The 23,866-nt window shown below is 45.8% G+C and overlaps 1 protein-coding gene across 1 annotated transcript in view; it reads left to right on the top strand.

The window, feature by feature from the left end:
- CREB3L2 (cAMP responsive element binding protein 3 like 2) overlaps positions 1 to 23,559 on the top strand; it is a 107,766-nt gene extending 84,207 nt beyond the window's left edge. Inside the window, exons 6-12 of the mRNA XM_010947492.3 lie at positions 378 to 524; positions 1,762 to 1,820; positions 3,115 to 3,183; positions 14,267 to 14,366; positions 14,649 to 14,775; positions 16,120 to 16,336; positions 18,051 to 23,559. Of these exons, the coding sequence (XP_010945794.1) occupies positions 378 to 524; positions 1,762 to 1,820; positions 3,115 to 3,183; positions 14,267 to 14,366; positions 14,649 to 14,775; positions 16,120 to 16,336; positions 18,051 to 18,126 (795 nt within the window). The 3' untranslated portion in view covers positions 18,127 to 23,559. The remainder of the gene's footprint in view (positions 1 to 377; positions 525 to 1,761; positions 1,821 to 3,114; positions 3,184 to 14,266; positions 14,367 to 14,648; positions 14,776 to 16,119; positions 16,337 to 18,050) is intronic.
- Positions 23,560 to 23,866: the final 307 nt, after the last annotated feature.

The following is a 23,866-nucleotide window of genomic DNA, read 5'->3' on the forward strand; positions in this document are numbered from 1 at the left end:
AATTCTCCCACAGACAGAGCTGCAAGTGAATCCCTCATCACGCCAAGGCCAGGAAATCTCTAGGGACATGGGAAACAAATTCTATCCTTTAATTTTGACGTTTTAGCCAGTGGGGTACTTCTAGGAAATCATGGGTGGTTGTTTCTTTACCTGCTCCCTTAAATTACATTCCTTGGGTTGTAACACTCACATGTGAGTGTCTTCTCCATTTTTGCTTCCACTTCAAAGTACCCATTTCTCACCAAAACACAGAGGCACCCTTTGCCCTTAGCCATTTGCGAGATATCACAACAGACCCTTCTCACCCCTCAGGAGGTGTTTCTCTGATGCGCCTGGCTGTTCCTCTTTGACCCTTTTGTTCTCCTTGGTCTGCACAGAAGCTGCAGGGATCAGGCCCCCTGGTCCTGACAGAGGAGGAGAAGAGGACCCTGATTGCTGAGGGTTATCCCATCCCCACCAAGTTGCCCCTGACAAAATCGGAGGAGAAGGCCCTAAAGAAAATCCGGAGGAAAATCAAGAATAAGGTAAGCCCTTCAAATCCAGACACTTCTGGGAGCAGAGACAGTGAGCAGAATCAAGCCCGCGTGCCCGCCCGCCCTCCCTTCCCAGCGGCCAACACTGGCCTGTCCCATGGTGGGGACCAAGGCTTGCCCCATCTTCCTCCCGCCCCTCCATCCATCCTCTGGTCAGCGGGCCCCCAGATCAGGGGTGCACACTTAATGGTGCCCAGGATGACCCATTCGGGGGTGGGAGGAAATTTTACGGTGTTTAAATCTCAGCCTTAAAAGTTTCTGTTTTATGATATACACAGGTATTTCTCTCTGGTAGGCATGCATATAATTTACAAAAAATAAATATAGATAAATATATTATGGGTGCTTAATTTTTTTTGATAAGGTTTTTGATAAAAAAAAAAAAATTCTGCAGGCCACTCTTCTATACTTGGGTCCAGCAGTCTCCTGGTCCTCAGCGCCTACAGTGCAAATCGGGGAGGGTGAGGCCCAGGGGCATGCCTTGGACAAGGGCAGAGCAGGAGGGAGGAGGCCAAGGGAAGAAGTTATAATTCTTCATCCATGTGCAGAACCACCAGAGAATTCTTATATAACAAACCCCAACTGTCTCATTTTATTTATTTCTTTTTTCTGGTTTCTACAGATGTGATTTATTTGCATAATTTCTTTCCTTTAAGATTTTTTTTCATCAGCAACTTTTTTAAATTGATTTATAATCATTTTACAATGCTGTGTCAAATTCTAGCATAGAGCACAATTTTTCAGTTATACATGAACATATATATATTCATTGTCACATTTTTTTCTCTGTGAGCTACCATAAGATCTTGTATATATTTCCCTGTGCTATACAGTATAATCTTGTTTATCTATTCTACCATTTTGAAATCCCAGTCTATCCCTTCCCACCCCCTGCCCCTCATTTTATATATTGGAGTTGAGCCAACTAGGTCCATGGAGTTGAAATCATTTATCTGAGACCATACAGATGGTTCATGACCCCCATGTTCTGGTCTGACTCCTGGACCACTGTGCTCGCTGGGGACCTCATCTGTTGGAAAGCAGATGAGAATATCGGTGGGCTAAAACCAGAGAGGACAGAAGACATGAGTAGATGAGTCAGCAGGTTAAGCAAAAGGGAAGTGGCAACAAGAATGAGCAGGGCTTTTGTGATTTCTGTGTGAATGTCCTCCTGTCATTCTTTTACTGGTTTACTGGTATAATCCTTTTTCCTCCCCTTACATTGCAGATTTCTGCTCAAGAAAGTAGGAGAAAGAAGAAAGAATACATGGACAGCCTGGAGAAAAAGTGAGCCTCCTGTCAAACTGGTTGCATGTACTGGGCCATCACGGAGAGGAATCTGAGCGCAGAGCATCTGTTTTTCACGAGAAGGGGGTTCAGATCCTCATTCTGGTTCCCAGTAAAGTTCCCTGGTTTATCAGCTATGTTTTGCCTGCCACCTAGTGGTTTTTAGAAAGGAAGCTTATAAGTATAGCAAGAAATAAAAAGTACATTCAATCTTAGTAGGCATTTGTACTGTTTCCAACCAAGGGTCCTTGAGACCTTGAAAGCTCCCTTTCAAATAGGTACAAATACTAACACTGACGCACATTCCTGGACCCCTCAGATGAGAGGCCCTGTTTTGGCAGGAAGGAGCAGCGCTAATTACTCAGCTCCTGCTGGCCACACTCCCTCATACCCAGAGGAAGCAACAGGGAGTGAAGTAAGGCAGGCTGGCGTTCTTTATTTTCTGTCCCCTATAATTCATGCTAGAGGAGAGTGACTTTTCAGAAAAACACTTGAAAGCACCTTTTGTTCTTCTGAGCAGCCTGGAACATCAGGAAGGCTGTTAGAAAAATGTAAATGAAATACAATTTTGTATTAGCCCTAGAAAACAGTTTTCCCACTGAGTAATGAATATCATTTTAAGATGGGAATGAGGCCCCAGACCCAGAAATGAATCTTCATGTGTATCTGACAAGAGGAGTGATTGGTGGGTCCCAGCTGTTTCTCAAAGTTCCTACTGAAAGTCAGCGTTTCTACCTCCTGATTTAGGTATTGGTGGGACAGCGTTAAGCAGTCCCTTTCTGTTCATTATTTTCCATAGGCATCTGGGGTCAAAATGTTCGATAAAAATCTCTCCGTGGCCTCTTTGGGGCATTCCTGCTCAGGCACCTGGATTACTTGTCTGGAGGTCCTGGGTTCTTGTCCTTTCCTCTCCCCCTGTGGCCGAGGATAACCGGCAGCATCCAGACCCTGCAGCCTAGAAGGAGAAAGATGGTGCACTGAGAGCAAGCCGTACTAGACAGCTGAGAGAAACCAAGATTGGAACACCCTAAAAGAAGTTTACATTTTGTACCATCCCTGTTTATTTTCCATTACTGAGGCACTTGCTACTTACTCATCTTTCTCTTTATTGTTTTTCTTTTGTCTCCTCACCCTTCTTCCCAACTCAGGTTGACCAGGCTGTCTCCCTCACCTCCCTGGAGTAGCTGCTTCCCTGTCTTTTTTTCTCTGAATCCCACCTGCCTCCACCCCAGCTCCTGGCTTAGTGTTTGCTCTACTGATAAAACTAAGTTTCTTCTTTCTCTCTCCTCTTTAGGGTGGAGTCTTGTTCAACTGAGAACCTGGAGCTTCGGAAGAAGGTGGAGGTTCTGGAGAACACCAACAGGTGAGGGGCCCTGGAGTCAGAAGCTGATCCAACTGCCTGGTGGAAGGTGGAGAAGAGGGGGCAGATTGAGGATCGGAGCTGGGAGGCAGGCGGAGGAGGTGACACTGAAAGTGCAGTTGTGCCAGGAGCCTCCGGACGGCCGTACTCCTTCCACCTGTTCCTGCTGCGCGCACACATGTGCCTGTCCTTCACTTTCCTAAAATGTGTGGGATGATGAAGAGGCTGATTCTGACAAGGGCAATGATAAGGGGCTAAGGAAGAAGCTTGGAGAATAAGATCAGTGAGTCTGATTGTCCTGAAAATGACATCAGGCTTCAGAGGTGGACAAGGAGGGACCGGCCAATTTGAGTAATAAATGTTGTTTATTGGTGAAAAAAAGGAAGAGAAAACCAAGTTTGTTTTTTTAATTACTGTTTTTAAGAGTTAGTCAATGACATCGTAAGCCTATTTCATCCAGTAACGTAGGGCAGAGCGATTAACAAGGTCCTCTGGCACCTCCCGCGCCAGGTACTGTTTTCAGCACTTTACAAATATTAGCTCATTTAACCTCTGGGTCAAAATAAGCTGGTCCTATTATTCTCCCTGTTATACAGAGGTGGTCTCTGAGACTCAGAAAGGTTAGGTGATTTGCCCAAGGTCACACGAGAAATGCTAGTGCAGCATTTGAATGCAGGCAGTCTGGCCCAGAGCCTCCGTGTAGGAGAAGCGGATTGAGCTCCATCCTGAGTCACATGCAGGAGAAAGGGGTTAAGGGACAGGGTTGAGAAATGGCAGTTGGGGAGTTTCATCCAGACTGTGAGTGCTTGTACCTGGAGCCTCCCTATGCTTTGAAAATTAAAAGTGTTCATTAGTCAAGGGATCCTGGTGCCATGAGTTGTTATAGATCCAACAATCCCAGCAGAGGAAAATTGACTTTAAGGCAAGCAAAATATTAACACATCATTTTAAGGCTTAGCATTAATGCCTAATAACAATTTTGCAAATGTTTAGAGATCGGGTTAAATCTATTTGCATGTCATTTGATAAGAACATGAAATTTGGCTCCCATTTCCTAAATCTGCATGGTGCTGGTGCTCAAACAGCAGGCTAACATAGTCAGAAGGTAAAAATACCATCAGTGGAAAAGTGGACGCTGACCCCACTGGGTTTCCCCTCTGCATTTCTGGGAACATGTGCTCATGTAGCAGGTCAAGGACAGTCACCTCAAGTGCTCTGTAGACAAACAACAGAAGTTAAGTCAGTGTCACCAGCTCCATGTGGTATCACTTTGATCCCCCGAGGCAAAGGAGCTGGTTTCCAGTGCCACTTTAGGATTCCAGTTTCATGGTTGCCTTTGGCTATTAGTCTCCTGAGGCTTCATGCCTTCTTACCTCTGCCTTCGCTCCTGCCAGAGTAGTTCTCTGGATCCTGAACCCCCACCAGAGTCTGTGTCCATTTTGTTAGCATCCTGAGCAGATAGCGTTCCCACCCACCGTCCTAGAACTTGCTGCTGCAGAAGCCCCTTGTTCATGAGTGGGACAAATCCAGACCATGAATCGGTGGAAAGGGGAAGAGGGAATCAGTCCAAGATAACAACCTCTGAGTTTGGTCTTGTCTAGAGGTTCTGGATGTCATGTCTCCGTGTGGCCACATGGGGGTAGCAGAGGCACAAAGAGTAGTGAGTGCTTGTGCTGAGAAGGGCTTGCTGCCACCTGTTCTGGGAGAGGGCCCCCCTCTTCTCTCCAGGCTGACTGTGCTGTATCATATTCTTTAAACTTAAAAAGAAAAAAAAACTCACCCATGTAATATATATCCATTGTAGGAAAAATTAGAAAATACAGTTTAAAAAGAAAAAAAGTCACAATCTTTTCACCCAGAGGGATGTTTACATTTTGGAGTGCTTTGTCTCTGTGTACTCATATTGTACATCCTCTTCTGTGATGAGCCTTCTTCATTTAACAAAAAACACTGGTCGTATCAGTAAATGTATGTCTACAGAATCCTTATTTCCATCAGATTTTGATACAGAGCTGTTACGTGAGGAACACTGACATAAGCACATCAGATTCCATTTAACAACAGTCCAAGCTTTGCCAATTGTTTATATCTTTTAAAATAATGGCCGCAGCTGTTTTAACATGATATCAGTTATTTTACAATGTGAGTTATGGGAGCGAGTGCATATTTGAGCTTGGGGTCAGCGTATCTCAGCACTGAGAGCCAGAGCTGGTGGTTTTCCTTCTGTCTTCTTCCCTGACTGTGTGGAAGCTTCTCCCAGCTATTTAACCTGCTGGAACCCCAACTGAATAAACAATCTACCTCATGCCATTGGTACCTCTGCTCTGTCCCTTGACTGTCAGGAGCCTCCACTGTGTTTCCCCCGGAGGCCCTGTGTGAGATCTCCTCCCTCTTCAAAACTTACTGCTCCTAGAAGACAACCCTTTTATGGTGGTAGTGGTTAATAATCGATTAACCATAATCTCCCCACGGAAATCTGATCGGGGGCTCCTATGGTCATAATCTCTAAAGGCAGCAGGTTTTAATGTGTTTTGACTTGAGAAGTCGAGGAATAAAAGCAGAGCTGCTCTTGTTCAGACAATGAAGGGCCTGCCTTCCCTCCAGCTTCCTCTTCTCCCTCATCCTCCTGTTCCCTGACAAGGGCCCCTCCTAGCCCAGAGGACACTCCACTAGCCAGAGTGACTGTAATACAAACCAAGGACTGTAATACAAACTCCTGCCCTAAACCAGTCCTGAGGAGTTAGTGTTTGGGGCCTGCGGTAAGAGGAGACTTTCGGAACCTTTATTCGCATCACATCATGTGAGTGGCCCAGTGTTTGAACTAAGTACAGGGCTGGGCCCAGTGAACACACACCTGTGTTTGTGTTCTGGTCACGCTTCTTGTATTATCCTTCAGAGGGAGCTGGGCAGAGGTAGAGATGGCTGCTGGAAGTGGGCAGGATCCTGGGTCACCAGAAGTGGGGGGGGACACTTGGGTGCTGTTGCTTCACATAGCATGACGTGGCAGAAAAGGCGAAGGGGTGCTCCTCAACCAAAATGAAGATAACAACACCTCTTTACTTCTCACTGCTTCTGTGCTCCACCGCACGCGGGGGTTTTCCACCTATCCAGAAGAGAACACGCACTTGGATTCCGAGTCAGTGCTGAATCTTTTCGCTTAGTGACCACCTAGCGTGGTATTGGCTTCTAGGTGAAAGGCCCTTTGATCTGGGCTCAGGAAGCTGGGAGAGGATAGGGGCAGGGAAGGAGACTTCTGCAGCCTTACCCCAGAGCTTCTCGGAGCAGCTGAGGGAAGGCACCTTCACACTTCCAAGCTTAGGTGACCCAGTGATGGCATGCATGCCACCAGAAAACGTGGGAGCTGAGAGTGAGATGGTTTCCCAGGGGCCCCTCCTTCCTGCGCTCAATCAGGAAGTACATTTGGACTTGTGAAGTCCAGGCGAAGCCGCACAGCTGCCGGAGGGTCTGCCTAGCCTTCCTTGCTGAGCATTCTTCTCTCTAAGCTGCAGGCTCTCTGAGTGGCCCTACCCTGGTCTCATTCTTCAGAAACTCTGTCTTTCCCCCACTACTTATAGCCTTTTCTTCAGCACAAGTGAAGCACACATACTGCTTATCCCATCCGTGTTAGGTGTTTGTGGTCCAGTTTGCCCCATTCATTTCTGTCTTTGCTCTTGTTAGTCCGTAGGACTGTGAGCCATGGTCCACAGCTCCGGCCTTGATTCGTAGACTCACAGGAGCTGAGACCTGAGCTTAGGGTGCCTTAGAGGTCATCTCGTTTAACTGCTAATCAGTTCATCTTACAGACAGGGAAACTGAGGGCTGCTGAAGTTAAGGTCACCAAACATTTAGAGGCAGGACAGAGACTGGAACTTAGCCACTTACTTTTTAGACTGGTCTTTTCCTCAGTTTCTCTTGCTGGGGTTGAGCCTCTCTCTCTCCATGGACCACTGCCTTTCCCCAGCACAGGGCCAACCATAGATCCGAACAAGAGGGCCTCGCTTGGGATCCATGTTTTAGAGGATGCTGCCCTGGCTTTCCTCTAGCTGTGCCCCTCTCTGTGGGATGCATAGTCAGCAGGACCGAGGCCGCGTGTCTGTCTGGAGCTCTAACCTGGCTTTGGAGGGAGCTCGAGGGAGCAGATGTTGAGGGTACCAGTGGGCAGCATTTGCCTGGCTTGGGGAAGGTGGGGAGAGAAACCTTAGGTTGTATGGTATGTGTGGGATGTGGGCCTCTTTCCTTTCCTGGACCTCACACAAGTAGGGGACATGCTTGTCCTGACACGTATCTCTGTTGTTGTTAGAAACAAGAATTCCTTAGTTTTCCTTGTTGACCTTCCTCTTAGCTATTGTCCTCTGCCCTGTCTGCCTCTACTTGTCTTGTTCTTTAAAATCTACATACAATGCCTGATAAAGGTCTTTCCAGCTAAGCTGGCTGGGCTTTGATTGCCTCCTGCTCTCCTGATTTGTTCAGCCGCACAGCTGTGTCACCTTGCAGCAGTTTTGTATATTGGCTCCCTCCGCACTCGTGTGGACTTCCGAGTATGAAGTCTTTTCTTCCCTGTAAACTGACCTTAACCGGCTGACCCCACTCCCCTGCTGTGCCAGAGAGGCCGCTGGAGAGCTGATGAATGACCCGAGTTCATGAATGCCCCTCTACAGACCTTTATCTTGGTTTAAATCACTTTTCATTTCTCCATTATCTATAACGTCTGGTTGTGTGAAGAGTATAAGGTTTCTTTTTAGGTGAAAACATTTCAAACTTCAAAGGATCATTGGGCCCTAGACTAAGTTTCTCAGAGAGTTTAGAAAGGCATTTTAGTATGATTTCACGGTAAAGTTAAACGTTTATTCCTCAGCCCCAGAAAACATTCTAGAACTCTCTCTCCCTCTCTCTCTCTTTTGTGTGTGTGTGTGTGTGTGTGTATTTCTCGGTGAATGAGGAACAGAACATTTCAGACATCCCTCGTCCCTCTGGTCCCTGCAAAATAAACCTCCTTGTAATGTGGCAATTACACAACTAGAGAAAGGAGACCATTCATATTTTTTCTTAACTTAGGCCAGAGCTGCATGAACAACCCTCAAAACTTAAGTGAAAAATCATAAATAAATGAGTATTTTTTCATAGTTTAGGATTTTAGCAGAATGTGATTATCTTTTCTATGAGATTTTGCATTTTAGTATTTAAAAGCTTTATATTGTTAAATATTGTTATGCAGTGTTTTGCATTATTCTGGGCATTATATCCCATCACCAGCCCACCCTCCACCTGAGGACTTTGGGGTGCGTTTTTCAATTTTTTTGGTCCCCTCCCTCTGAACCCTCAGATCTTAGACACTAACTCTGGAAGACGAGGGTGGGTGGGGAGGGATTCAGGTGGGATTTTGCTTGGAAAGGACTTGGATGCCTGGCTCTTCCAGCACAAAGCCACCTGATACTCACTCATATTTGATTTTTTTGCATGTGTGCACTAGCTAAGTATCACTTAGACTTTTTTGATTATAATTTTACATGTGGGGACCCAGGCACACCATACATACATCATATACATGACTAATATGAATGTTTCAGAAATGAATGCGTATTTACTATGTGGGATGCCGTTGAATATTGGGTGCTCTATTTGATTCTGTTTCATTAAAAAAAACACACCAGGCACAACCCAGTTGTTTTCACAACCCGCAAATGGTTCATGATTTGGAATTTGGAAATTACTTCTCTAGATAGTTCCATAAGGATGTGGAAAAAGTTCCTCCATCCCTGTAGGAGGCTGATTCACCCAGGGAGTGTCTTCCTTACACACACAAATGTGCACACACACTTCATAGCCCAGCTAGTTTATTTTCTTAGTGAGGTGTGTTACAGGATTTGATGGAAAGTGTGTTTATAGAGAGGACCTGGTTTGAAGCTCCTGTCATTGCAAGTAATTGGGAACCACCAGTTTATTCTTTTTTGCGAGTCCTAGTTTCTGGCTGCAGTGGAAAGTTAGGTACTTAAATATGCAAAGTATAAGATGCAGTAATTGTGTGACTATGTCTTTTTTTCTTACTCCATTCCCTATACCCCCACCGTCTCTCTTAAATAAAGGAAACAGAAGAAAACAAAATCAAACCAAATACAAAAAAAAAAAAAAAAAAAAAAACACACATGAGGCTGTTGATGCCTTTCCCAGTTCTTGTAAGATTGTGTCTCATACTCTTGGCTACTTTTGAATGTTTTGCCCAATTTCCTTTGATACGCCTCCCAAGATACAGGGTGATGCTTTATTTTGAGCAGGGCTGGCAGCTGCCTTCGACTGCTCTTTTGCAAGGAGCAGTATGAGGACAGCCACAAAGTTTATTTTTACATCTCACTACAGGACCAAATCCACATTTTCAATCGAGTGTTGGACACTCTGATTTAACAAATTGTGAAAAATCTCTTGGCCCAGATAAACATTTCTCTAAATTAAGACGTTGCTCCCGGAAGCTTAGGAATTCATTAAGCCATAATTAGCCTTGATCACTGATGATTTAAAATACAGTAATAAAGGAGAAGTTTATCCTGAGCTTTGAATGCACTGTTGGAGAGAGTCTGTCTTCTTGATTGACTTTTTATAGCTTTAGTTTTAAAATGATTTTTTCATTTCATCTAATAGCTGCCTTTTCTCGAGCCAGCCCTTTGTGCAAGTTGGGTAACAGCTGTCATCCAAGCTCCCAGTGCTGCAGGCCATGGCATCTGTCCCAGTAGCATCAGGGACAGTACCACATCATCTCAGACCAGTGTATCAGTTTGAGGTCCCAGGCTTTCCCATAAAGAGGCCCAGCTTCATCTGTCATCAGTGGAAAGAAGTGGCAAGCCCTCTGCAACGCTGCATCTGCTTCAGCAAACCCACAGTACCTCAGAAGGGGATTCTCTCATTCCGTTAGCTGATGAGGTCAAGGGAATTAACTGACTAGCTGCCTAAACTCAGGACTTAAGGACCGGGATTAAAGTCACACATGCTACTGAGATCTAAAGTCAGGTTTCTCTGCCTAGGGAGCCTATTCCCCTTTTCTGGTGCATATGTACCAACTTAGTAATCCTAAAGCTATCAAATTCCACTCTGTTGGTGTCTGACAGAAGGCAGGTCTTATAGTTTCCATGTTCTTAAACAAAGCCCAGGTTTGACTTCCTGACACTTGAAGTAGGGTAAGGAGCCCCTGTGATTCTTTTTCATCCATCACTTGCATTGTATCTTAGTAAATCCAGAGGTGTGCCAGGGAATGTTCATTTTGCCCTATTGCTTTTATTTGTATCATTATCACCAAAGCTCTGTTAGTGTCTGTCTCATTGTCACTGGACTCACTCTGGCCGTCTGTCTGCAGCTTGGTCCCTGTTGATAGTAATCTTTTTTAATCTAATCATGGACAGAGCTTTTGGTTGGGCTGTTATCAGTATGATGTTAATGATACTGGATTTAAGAAAAATCTACTTAACTAAGACATCTTTTGATCATAAATTTAATTTGCTTTCAGGTTAGGGGACCTTACTGTGCTGCTTTGGAAAGTACATGAGCTACGGAGTCAGATAGGTTTGGGTTTGCAACTTAGGTCTTCTGCTTTCTAGTCCCATGTCATTGAGACATCTACGTAGTGTCTCAGTAAATGAAGCTTTAGTCTGTCAGTGGAAACTCAGTCACTGTTAATTTTCCTTCCTTATAACAAAAATGAGTGTTTTCTGTTATATGAATGTATATGAATTTCCCAAACTTTACCTCATCGTGGAAATCTACTTAGATTTTGGGAGGGATGAGCTAGCCCACTCTCCCTGCGTGAAATCGCTCCAGGTGACTGCCGGGCGGGGCCTTTGGAGTGTCGTCGTTTCCGCTGTCTGCCTAGTTCACCTCTTCTAATCCGAGTAGAAGCAGCAGCAAATAGCACATTATAAATCAGTGTTGCTTTTCACCAAAATTTCAAACTGAAAAAAATCGATTTTAAACTCTACGTTTGCTCATCTTAAAGAGTTGGATTATAAACAGTCAGAAATCAGGGACCATTAAACAACCATTTTCTTTTGCAGTGGGTTCAGAAGATAATTATCTTCGAGTTTGGAAAGGATGTGCCAATGAGTGCCAAGCAAAGCACCATACGACTTGTAAATACACAGTCCTCCCTGCTCTCCCAGACAGACTTAAATGGTCCTTCTTCCAAACTTGTAGCACCTTACATGTATGGTTAGGGGTCCCAAGTTGAGCCAAAGGCATTACACCACTGGGCTTTAGGTGTGTCTGGCCTGTTAGAGATCTGTTTTCAGACCTGGGAGACTCTTCATCCCAGGGAAGGGGTACCAGGCCTAGTGATCTCAATTGAAAATTAGGAGAGGAAGGATTCCAAGTATTGTGAGGAATTGGTTTTCTCAGTGCTTCCTGCTCTAAAGACTAGGCGAGGAGCAGAGAATGCCCAGGGAGGAGGTGTGGGAAGATTTTGGGTCCATAGGAACTGTTGGTAAAGACAGAAATGGCAGTTTCACTTTAAAAACACCTTAAGAGTTCAGAGCAAAAGGAAATGGCATTAGTAACACCTGGAAATCTGCTGCCATGTGGAAACCTGGATGGAGAAATGTTCCCCACTCCTGCACAGAGCACAGCTGAGCTTCAGCAGGGAGAACCCAGAGAGGGCTTTGGGGCTGGCATTGCAGGGCGTTGTCAATGAAACGCATACCACTGCCTGCCAGATCTCAGCTCTGCCAGAAGGAAGGCTCGCCCAGGAAGGGGTGTGTGGTAGGTTGCTCAGCCCTTAGCTTTGAAAGGGCAGCTGTGCTTGAGGGTGAGAATGGGGTGCTCTTGGGAGGTCCTGGAAGAAGAGAGAAAATGTGATAAGGAAAAAAAAACCCTGCTCTATCATACGATCATTTAGCTGCAGACTTTTTTCTTTTTTTCCCCCATTTTTATTGAGGCATAACTGACAAGTGAAATTGTGAGATATTCAAAGTGTACAATGTGATGATTTGATATATGTGTATGTTGTGAGAGTATTCCTCACAGCGAGGTAATTACCACCTCCGACACCTCACCTGTTTACCTTTTTTAAATTTTTTTTTGTTAAGCACTTTGAAATTCTAGTCTCTTAGCGAATTTCAATTATATGATACAGTGTTATCACTTATAGTCACCAAATTTTACACTAGCTTCTCAGACCTTATTCATCTTATAGCTGAAAGTTTGTGTCCTTTTCCCAACCCTCCTATTTCCCCACTCCCCAGTCCTGACACCCCCTCGTTTACTGTTTCTCTGAGTTCAACTTTTTTTTTTTAAAGATTCCATATGTAAGTGATACACGGGGTATTTATCTTTTTTTTTTTTTTTTGGTCTGGCTGATTCAACTTAGCATAATGCCCTCCAGGTTCATCCATGTTGTCACAGACAACACAACTGCCTTACGGAGGGTTTAATCACCCTGTCCGTATTTCTCAGCCTTGAGCGAGGTACAGAACTCTTAAAGAACAAGTTGCTTGAATGTATAGAGACACAAATCAAGTCTAAACTGCTTATCATTATACTTCTAGATAACCGTAAAACAAGAAAACGTACAACTCGGTACTAAAAAGGCTTCCATATTAATAGAATTTAAACTAACAATATGAAATAATGGGATGGATGACTTTGTTTTGCTTAAATTAAAACCACCACCCAAAGTAAAAATATGGTGTAGGTGAGACCACACAGGGGTTTTTGAGTTCAGACAGCCTTCGCTGCACGTACTGTGGGCTTCAGAGCTGCCCGCGCTCTTATCCACTTAGCGGCTGAAAGCAGCATCATTCTTATGGCCAGCCTGTCCTTAGTTGGCTTGAACCTGGGAGAACTCGTTTCCTTGGCACCGATCTAGGGGAGGGGAAACCTGCTTGTCCTTGAAAGCTAGTCAGGAGGTGAGCTGCGGGGAGAGGCACGTAATCTGCGAAATCCCAGAATTCTGCAAATGAATGATTTGCTGCTGATGTTCTCCAGTGAACTTGTTTGGCTTTTTACTGTTACATCACAGCATGCATTCTTTAAAAATTTCTGAGACTCAAGAAAAAGCATCTGCTTGTCAAGTCTCTCCACTTTGTGGAGTGCATCGGGCTTGTAGGAGAGGAATGGGGGCGAGGAGCTCTTTATGCTGCTGCTCACGCAGAATGCTTCCCCGAGGCTCTAACTCAGGAGGCTGTGCTGTGAGATCCTTTTCTGTGGCTGCAGTGTTGAGAATTTACAAAGAATTTCACCATCTGCTCCTTCTGTGACCTGACAACGCACAGAGCAGAACATCCTCTTCTCATCCCCAAACACTTCCCTTTTAGGGGCACACGCAGCTGTCCGGTCTTAGGGGTAGAACAACTCTTTTTGCTCCTGCTCTCGGTCTCTTCCTGGATAGACATCAGAGTCTGCATCAGAGGATGGCTTCCGAGATCCTGGCTCTGGGCATGTGTCCAGCTGAGTGGGCTTCTTTGCTCCTTCATATTTAGGCTTCCTTTCTGACTGTGGAGCTGCTGTGAGCCTTCAGGGTCCACAGGCTTGAGGTGCCCATGGCTGTTTCCACACTCCCTTCCGTCATTCTTGTTTTTCCTCTCTTTCTCTCTCCCACTCTTCAGATCTGCCATCTGAGTGTTCGCTGCTCAGTGCTGCTGCTGCCACGTCCAGTCCCCACCACCTCCTCTGGCCACCCCTCCAATGGCTCTCCACTGGGCATCTTCTCTGTGCTTTCCTCATTTCTGGAATCTTCTTCCATGTTTCTCTTCCCTTGGGTAAATGAGTTCTTCTTGTGTCACCAGCAACCTTTTGCTTTTTTTTTTTTTCCTCTCAATGGCTGACAAACAAGTCCCAGGATAATTTGTCAGGGATAATTTGGGGCATTGAGGTGACTATTACTCGGAACAGCACGGAATGGACAAGATGCTCAAGGGGACTGATTCAGATCCCTGTAAGCACTGCGACACTGGTGCTGGAAGGCGCTGGTGTCTGTGACTTCATGAGAGGAAACTCTCCCTGGATACTGTGTTCAGATTCAGACACAAAGCCACAGCAGTGTCCCTGGCCCAGAGGTCACCCACAAGTATTGTCTTGCCCCTTAGATGGTTGTGATTTGTTGCATTTGCAGAACTCTCCTGCAGCAACTGCAGAAGCTTCAGACTTTGGTGATGGGCAAGGTTTCTCGCACCTGCAAGCTGGCCGGCACGCAGACTGGCACCTGCCTCATGGTGAGTCTCCCAAAGGGACAGCACCACAACTGCCCTGGCCCACTCCCCTATCTCCAGTCTCTCCCGCACTGGCCACGTCCAAGTGCTGGGGGTTGGGGGAACCACGCCGCTCATTCGGAGGCTGTTTCTCCGCTGTGATGGTACAGTGATTGACCTGGATGCAGTCTGCGGCTGTCATGGAGGGGCGTGGGCTCCCTGGACTGCCCAGGTGTTGCGGGTCTGATGCTTTGCTGTGTGGATCTTAGAATCGACAGCTCCCCATGTTCTCTCCTCATCCCGCAGGTCGTTGTGTTATGCTTTGCCGTAGCATTTGGCAGCTTCTTTCAAGGCTGTGGGCCCTACCCTTCTGCCACCAAGATGGCCCTGCCCAGCCAGCAGTCCCTGCAGGAGCCCTACACGGCCTCTGTCGGTAAGGCAGGTCTCAGCAAGTTGGGAAGTGCCTTATTTCTTTTCTCTTTCATTTCTCAAAGCTCAGCTTTCTGAAAGAAGCCTTGTGTGGAAGTCTAATTTTTAAAAAGTGGTACAAGTGTAGCTTCTCCATTGAAGGGAGGAAGAGGGATGTGGCTGGTCCAGTACCCAGGCTGCTGGGTCCTTCCTTGGGCCCGTCACCCATGGGGAATTCTCTAGAGCTCGACAGAGCACAGTTTGCAAACTGCTGCTCTAGACTGTGCTCCCTGGCAAGTTCTGAGGTCTTCTTTTTGACTTCTGATCAGAGGGAGGGATGTGCATTTGGTGGGGAGGGAGTAGGGGAGCATTAAGTTTTCCAAGACATTTTAAGGGAATTCCACTCAGTGAAATTGTATGTTACCATAGTAAGCATCTGTAAGGTGAAATTAAAGAATCAGCCTGTCTTACAAAATATTATGCCCAAGATTTAGAGAACTTGGAAACTCAGGTGTTAGAAGTGATATTCTCACCTAGATCAATGATCTCTTTCAAGTATGTAGGAAATAAAGAGGTGGTATCCAGAGATCATAAAATATATACACTACTAAGAACAGGTGTGGAATTAGGAGGCACTGGATTAGGGGGGAGGCACAATTTTGCAGTTCTGAAAGATCTGTGGTCTTTACGAGGTAGGTGTATCCCTGCCAGGTATATGACAGAAAGGCTAGCAAACAATTTCAGCTGTCTCCTGGGAAATTCTTTTTTCCCTAAATGAATGTATCTCTAAATTTAAGTGGGAGCCGATGAGAGCATCATTTCTGTGTTGCAGAAAATTGCTACTGAGCCATCTAGCTATGCAGCTACCCTATAAAACAAAAGAGAGTGTCTCCATGGTTTGATTTATGGCTTTGACTTTGTGTCTTCTCTTCCATTTCTAAACAAAAATGCAGTTTTCTGCCCTTCTACCTTCTCTCGATGCGAGACCTATTCATCGAGAAGGCTTATTTTAGCTGGGTCTGGACATCTCCAAGTATTTGACTCCCATTCTCCACGAATCGTTTCCCCCAGATGGTTGGGGGGGTGGGGCACGGAGGGGAGTTTTATTTTCAAAGCAGTGAGGGGTGGCAGTTTGCTTCCTGTTTATTTGCTTTTCTATTGTTCTTCCAGCTTTATAATTGGTATCATTTTTCAATGCACAAAACTCTGAAATCCTGAGGCCTTTATGGAAAGCCAACGTTAGTTGGCACCCTCAGTCCTGGGTAAGAAGAACCCATGAATTGTTTGCTCTCAGCCCTGGTGTCAGGTGAGGGGAGGTGGTGCACCGTCGTGGTCTCTCACTCAACATGTTACTTGGCTTTGTTCGCAGTGAGATCCAGGAACCTGCTGATCTATGAGGAACATTCTCCCCTGGAAGAGCCGTCCAGTCCGGCCTCAGCCGGGGAGCTTGGGCGCTGGGACGGAGGCTCCTCCCTGCTCAGGGCCTCGGGGCTGGAGTCCCTGCCTGACGTGGATCTTCCCCATTTCATTATCTCAAATGAGAGCAGCCTGGAGAAGTCAGTGCTGTTGGAGCTGCAGCAGCACCTGTGAGTCAAACAGATACAGATTTGACTCCTTTAAGGCACCTATGATGGGTTATGAGTCAGCAACCTGCCGTGTATGGTGGAGACTTTCCCACTGGCCTTGTCCAGCCCTCAGCTTTTTTAGGGCTTATTTGCAGCACCCAGACTCTGGAGAGTCTACTGCTTGCCAGCGGCTGCCCTTAGCAGAGAGTGAGGAAAAGGCCTGGTGTGAACTGTCTCCTGGTATCAAGGGAGACGTTCCAGAACATGTGGGATCTCATGCTCCACCCCGTGCATGCTCCGCCATCAGGGAGCTGGCGGTGGTGGCTCCAAAAGTGGAGAAAAGGCTTGACTGTCTTCCTCACTACCTCCTTCATCCCCTCAAAGGCACATGAGTAGACATACAGTCTGGTAACAGCAGTATACTTGCTATGCAAATGCAGCCTCAGACACATTCTCGAGCTTTCTTCCAACTAGAAATACATATATGTTATGCTACATGTCAATATATGGTTTTAAGATTTATACGTAAATAAACATGCATTACCTATAATTATATAGTTGTAACTATATATTAATATTGAGAGACATTGAGAGGCAATGTGCATGTAGGTATTTCCACATTGAAAATAATATATATTTGTCTCCAATTCTCCATGAGTTGTTTCCCTTATATAGTTAAGAGAAAAAGCCTTGTATAAGCAGAAAGGCTTGCACAAGTGTTGTTCTTGTGCTGGGGAGAAACTGGGTACACCGAACGGTGTGGGAAGGAGGGTCTGCACGCACTCCTGGTTATGCATGGTGTGGTTGGTGGTCTAGTTGAACTCTGCCTCTGTGCCTCTCCCAGAAATGATGCAATTCCAATGCAAGTGGGAAAGATTTTGTTTCAAATTCTTCAGCTTTCTTTCCTTAATGCTGCAGAGGAAAGTTCATAATTATATGTACTTTTATATGTTTACATGATGCATGCATACTTAACATTTACTAGTGCACTATGTAAATATGACATGTAAATCCTTTGCAATACTTTAAGAGGTTAGGCATTATTATTATTCCCACTATGGTGAATTGTACAGCTGCCACTGGGACCCAGAGAAGACTCAGCTGCTTAATTACTTGGCTCATGACACAAGCCTTCTCTCCTCTTATCTCCTCTTATCTCTTCAAGGCCCCATCGAGAGCCCATGTATTCTGGAATGTCTCCCTTGATACCAGAGCCCTCACGGCTCTCTGAATGCCAAGAGACTTTCTAAGCTGTTACACAATTTAATAGTGTGTTTATTTTTCTGTTATATATTTATTGTTATTTCAGGTTAGTTTGGGTGCTGGGTTTTTTTAAATCTTTATCTAGATCATCAGCTATTGTAGACCAGGGATCAGTCTTTATCCTTTTATTTTCTCCTTCCCAGAGCTTAGCATAAGGGTAACTAACCATCCTCAAAAAATATAATATTTAAAGCAACGTGTAACAAATCAGTATCAAACCGCCATGTTTATCCTCTGGGTTGGGATTTCTCCTCTTGCATCAGGAAAAGGGTAGGAGTGTGGATGAGTGGCTGGGCTGGTAGTGGGAGGCACAGGGAACAGAGAATTGCTACTGGGAGGGAAGTGGACAAGAAGCATGCTTGGGCCAGTCCACAGAGTCACAGTCATGGAACGACTCTGTTCTTCCACCAAGCATGAGACTTGTAGTTGGCAACTGGTGGCTAAGACTTCTTTCCTTTCAATGCCTTCGCAGGGTCAGCACCAAGCTGGAGGGGAATGAAACACTGAAAGTTGTAGAACTCGACAGAAGAGTGAACGCCACCTTCTAAAGAGGCCGTCACCACCTCTCCCTCTTTCTCTTCACTCTACCTTTATGTCCCCAAACCACCTTTGTCATAAGTTTTCCCTTTTTGCCACCCAATCTTGATGAAGACATGGATGAGCAGTCATGGCTTTGGGTGGGAGGACAGCCTGAGATTTCCACCTGCGTTGAGAGAGCACCCCCCCTAGTCCCACGTCCCTCAGTGCAGAAGGGAGCCCCCGTCTCTTCCTCCCTGTCGCTTACTGCCATAGGAAAGTATTTGAGGGTCAGGGGTGGGACAGCAGGCATGTTTCTACCGACAGTGCCAAAAAGATCCTGCCTGATTCTCAGCTGTGGTATGTCCCCCTCTTTGAAGAAGAGCTGACTCTTGTTCATTCAAGACCCCAGACTCTGGCCACAGAAGTACCAGGGTGCCTGCTGGAATCTGGCAAAGCCCTGACTGACGCCCTGCCTTCCTCAGCCTGGGTCTCCGGTGCCTCTGCCCCCATCAGCCCTGGAAGTGCTGGGGCCTCCTGCGAGCATCACCCCCGACTCTGACCCCGACCGTCCTCCCGGCACTGGAGCGAGGTGTCCCCGTCGTATTCTCAGGCCGCAAGTGCAATGCCTGAAGGAATCAGGCTTTTCTACTCCAGGCAAACCTGCCCCCTCTTGTTGCTTGTAGGATTTCTCTGTAATCGGTGTCCCCACACGCCCCTAGTTCTGCCTCCCTGGCTTCTCCTCCCCATTTGTAAATAGTATTTATTAGCTCGCTGAGGCTTCCCGCTGGCAACCACACTGAAGAGATCCGGCGCCTCCTTCCAAGCTAGCAAGGTCTTCTGTTGGCCCTCGGAGCTCTGGGGGCCCCAGTCCTTCCAGGCCATGCTTTAGTTCCTTTTCTTCTTTTTCTACTGGAGGCCTATAATTATAGTTGGGAAATCTCCCTAAACAGGGGTCCTCCTATAGAATGAACTCAGAGGGAAGGGTGGAACAGGGCCTGGCTCAGGTCTGGGCTCCATGGACAGATGCTTTTTCTGTCCTGTGCCTATAACTGGGAAGGGAAGCCCTGCCCCTGACAGCAGGCGTTTGGGACAACTGTGCTAGCTTGTCTTTCCCCACCTCCCCGACACTTCTGCTTTTCTCTCCTCTTCTGCCTCAACACGGAGGGTGGGCTTGAGGCCTGTTCTTGGGGACAGAGGCGGTGACATTTGTGTATCCACCGTCTTACCTTTTATAGTCAGGCCTGGCTACTTTGCAGCTCACCCAAAGAGAAACAACCTAATCCCCCAACCTACTTTTTTTTTAATGATTAAAAGTAACTTTTGTAGTTTAAAAAAAACTTTCCTCTTTCATACAAATAAGAAATGGAAATTGACTTTTTATTGTGTAATGTTAGGAGACAGCTAGCTTGTAAAAGATTTTGTGTAAGAAATTTGCTTACATTTTATTCTATTTTTAGTAGTAGCTGAACCACCTTTAGCTTTAACTCTCTCTCTCTCTGTTTCTATTTCTCATCTACGTTGTCAGAAGAGCCTGTACTTAGAAGGGTTAAGCCACACCTGGGCCTCCTGTTCCATATCAGATACAGGATTTGGTGTCATTAACGTTGGCCATCATACCTCATAAGCAGATCCAGTACCTCTGGGGCTCACTGGCATTGATTCCTCTCTCTCCCTACTGTGATGGAGAGAGTTCCAGCTGGGAGGTGGCCAAGTTCATCTCGGCACTGTGTAAAGCTGGATCAGGACTGCAGTGGTGCTGGCAGCCCTCGTGGTCCTCTGCACGCCTCTTACTGTCCCGTACAGCTGGAGAGGCTGAGCCTGGCTGGGCTGTGTGGGCAGAGGGTTGCAAGCATGCCCCCTGCTCTGTTTCTCTCTACTTTCTCCTTCCTTCTATTCTGCCCTAGATCCTCCTGGGCCCTGGCTGGTACCTGCTAACTAACCATGGGCCACTACTGACCAATCCGTCTCTTTAAAATGTCATGTAATTATCAGGCACAGGCAGTGTGCTGGTGGAGGGGGGCGCATGGCCAAGAAGGTGAGAAGATAGAATTAACTCAAGTAGTATTTGGATGATGAGAAAGGAAAGCTAGGAAAGCTTTTGTAAGTCAGTGAGAACAGGTCAGCCTACTCGCCTGATGCACTGGAATTAGATGGGTTTTTAAGGCTCCTGGATTAGCCTGAGTGGAAAAACCTCATCTTCTGAATGAGGAGGGAGAAGAAAACGGGCAGTGAACTCCTAGCGCCTGTTCTCGTGCCTTGAGGATTTTATTTGCTTGCCTACCTACACTTGCTTGACATCACTCTCTCCAGCCCTCCAAACAGCAGGGATTGATCTCTGGGAAACCATCCTTCCAGAACTGAATCTGTGTCCAGAGACATGAGACATCAGCCTGAGAACTCAAGTGGCCACTGGAAGGGGTTCCAAGAACCAGCGTTGCTGCAACTTTGAGAAAGACCTCCACCCTCCACTTCTTGCCCGGGCAAGTAAGCGGGAACTAAACAGTCATCTGGCTCTTTAGGAGGGCGTAATGGAGTCAAGAGGATGCAGAAGAGCGGATGATCCCAGGTTGATTGCAAATAGTTCCTGGGTGTGGGCACGTTTTCTGTCCCAGGGCTGAGCCCACAATGTCAGTGGATTTGTTTCCCCCGCAGAGCCGATTCATAGACAAGTCAGTAATACGTGGTTAGCGCTGAAGATTTCAAGTAGCGGCAGGCGTTGGCTTCCGAACTTCAGTTTTGGAAAATACGAGACTGTTAGTACAACCATCAATCATAAAGAATCATGTTAATTATAAATATATTAATATATTTATCATCATGTCAACAAGTTTTCCTCTTTCCTCTTTGATTAGCCTAGTGGAGGAGACGTCTTGCAAAAGTTCAGAGAACACATACTTTTTTTACTGGATGAGGCCTGTGTAACCCAGGCCCCCCAGCACGGTTCTTTTCACAGCTCTAGACTTTGCACTTGGAAAGGGATACTGTAAATGAAAGGCCTCAGTGCCAGATTTAAGAAAGAGTTTCTGTGAAGTGTTAGGACTCTGGAGCCTCGCTCACATAAAGGGAGTGTTACATAAAAATCTGACAGCTGAACTAGTTGCTCCTTTTGGGCAGGAGGTGGGGGTGAGGTGTGACACCAGTGCGGGAAACTTAGATAACCTTTTTGTTAATATAAATGCTTTTGATTTGGAGACCTAATTTGTAGGTTGTGAAAGCAGCTTTTAGTTCAGCTTATTTACAAACCAACTGTAAATACCATGTTTTTTTCTCCCTAGATCTCTCAGTTTAGCCTGAGTGCCGAGAGAGGGCTGTGAATCTCAGGTGCCCTTGGAGCAGGAGTGTTGAATTGGTTCATCTTTATTCTGGCAGTGAGTCACTGTTCAGAATTTTTGTCACAAGTGTTTTATTAAATTTTTCGGCACTTGGTGGCTCCTTCCTCCTATGTCCTCACACCAAGTAAAAGACAAGGATCAGAGCCCCCCCACCCCACCCCGGGCCAGCTCCTCCGAACATACATGTCACGTGAGCATGGTGCACACACGGAGACCTCCCGCTCCCAGTAAAAGAGGTGGAGCGTCCGTGCAGCCTGGCTAACTGGGGGTTGGGGGCAGAGGAGAAGGCTTTCCGCCCCACCTTGTCTGCCAAGTGCCCTTGTCACTATTCGGTTCCCTTAAATCCAGTCTTTAAGAGCCTTTATTAGAGACACCAGGTCTCCTGCTTGCAGTGCTGGCCAGACCTGTGAGACAGACCAGTAGAAGGTAGTACACTGGTCAGAGTCCTTTTCTTTGAATGCTTTTCAGTTGAGACAGAAGATATGTGATTGGATAAGCCACTCTGGGAGGGTAGTTTTAGGAGAGAGTCAGGGGCTGTAAAATGGGGGCTGTGAAGCAGCCAGAGACAGATTTCAGATGTTTCATTCATTCATTCATTCATTTGAGTCACTAAGTCAGTCTTTCACTCCTGAGGAAGAGTATTGCAGGAGGCCTTGGAATATTGGGGAATAAGGGGGCTGAGGACATTTCATTCATCAATAGCTGTTCAAAAGACCCACGTGCCAGCTCGCTCTCTAGTGCATGTGCGTGCATGCGCACACATACACACACATTCCTCTGTCGTCTTGGACACTCTGTGCCTTACATGTGCCTTGTATTTGAATCCAGGATGACTGAGCACTGCCTCATCACTGGGAGATTTCATATACATCCTTGTAGTACTAGATCCAAGTGGGTGGATGTGGGAGAAGGAACTTTTTCCAAAGGCTTGAAAATAGTTTCCTAAAAGTGAGCCATGATCATATTTGCCCATCAGAGAAAAAGAAACAGAGTTACATCCATTAGAAAAATCCCATTTTGTAGAGGTTCAATCTCATCCAAAAATGGCCAGCTGGGATTAAAAGTATTAGAAATCCTCATAGCAGAACATTTTCTCAGTGCAGAGGAACCTGGTGCATTTCAGGATTAATGCTCCATGTCTCCCGGGCCAAAGGATCCACAGTTCCCTCAGGAAAGACAGCAGTGTTCATTTTGTCATTTTCAGCAACAGAAAACTTGGAAACGCTTTATTTTGTCTTGATTACTAGAAGGCAGGGAAATGTTTCCTGAGCACCTACTAAGTGCTGGGTGCTGTGCGAAATAAGTTTTAGGTCTTTTAATTTTATAGGAAGAGGAAACGAGGGTAACTAATTACTATGAGACAGGTAAACAGCTATGTGTTGTGGGAAGTGCAACCATTTGTGGATTAGGTTGAGCAGATTTCTTTCTGTGTGAACACGCTGTAAACTTTTAAAGTTCTCTGGGCAGAGAACGCAGCGTGTGCTCCCTGGGCTGGCCCTGCTGTGTGCAGAGTTCAAGTCTTTGCCTCATGTGGCGATGTCCACCAGACGTGCATCTGCTGGCCGGTTCGTCCAACCCACTGTGAGTTCCAGTCAGCAGACTTTGCATCCTGGAAAAGCAAAAGGAGCGGTTTTGGCCCTGTTTTTCTGCACCTCTCCCTTGCTCACTAGCTGGCTGAGAACATGAACTTTTTGACCATGGACACGTGGCTTACACTGTTTAGTAAATCTCCCTCTCAGATGAAACACTTCGTGAGTCTCCGGAAAACGCCAGCACTCTTTGACAAGTTGTGAGTGACCCTTTTTAAACAATGCCGAGCAGGCTCTGGACTCTAATCCACCATGAGCTTTAATGTCTATGTTGACAGGCTGGGCTTTCCTCTCTTTGGCAACAGGTTGTATGGATCAGCAGTGTTTAAGTCTGAATGCATTGTGAGTCTATTAGCTGTCGTATCATGCTGGGGTTTTTTTTATGGCTTTTTATTCTCTATCATAGCTAAATAAATACCAAAAAAATAAGTAAATGCTTTGTAGGATACTTGTAGTTAGTTTGGGGGAAAAAATGAATTGAAATTGTTATGCTTTTGTATTTCCATTTCTTGCAAATAAAAATATTTTTCTTAAATATTAACATGTTGTCCAGTCTTTAACATTCTGATGCTTTGTTTTTAAAAACTTTTCTTGTGAACGTGGATTTGCAGATATATGCCTAACCATTCTTTTCCTGATTATCCAGTCAAACGAAAAGAAAAGCCTCAAACCAGCAATTTGTGCGTTATCTAGTACTGAATCCAAGACTTGGTTAGAGGAATATTGAGAAGTGTAATTGTTTTTTTTCAGTCAGTTACAGGAAGAAAAACAATATTCTCTGGAGATTCGTGCTGTTTGATTGCTATTTCCGTTGTCTTCTACAGCTATTCTCTAATTAGATTTCAGAA

This window comes from Camelus bactrianus, chromosome 7 (assembly GCF_048773025.1).
Source record: "Camelus bactrianus isolate YW-2024 breed Bactrian camel chromosome 7, ASM4877302v1, whole genome shotgun sequence".
Classification (NCBI taxonomy): Eukaryota; Metazoa; Chordata; class Mammalia; order Artiodactyla; family Camelidae; genus Camelus; species Camelus bactrianus.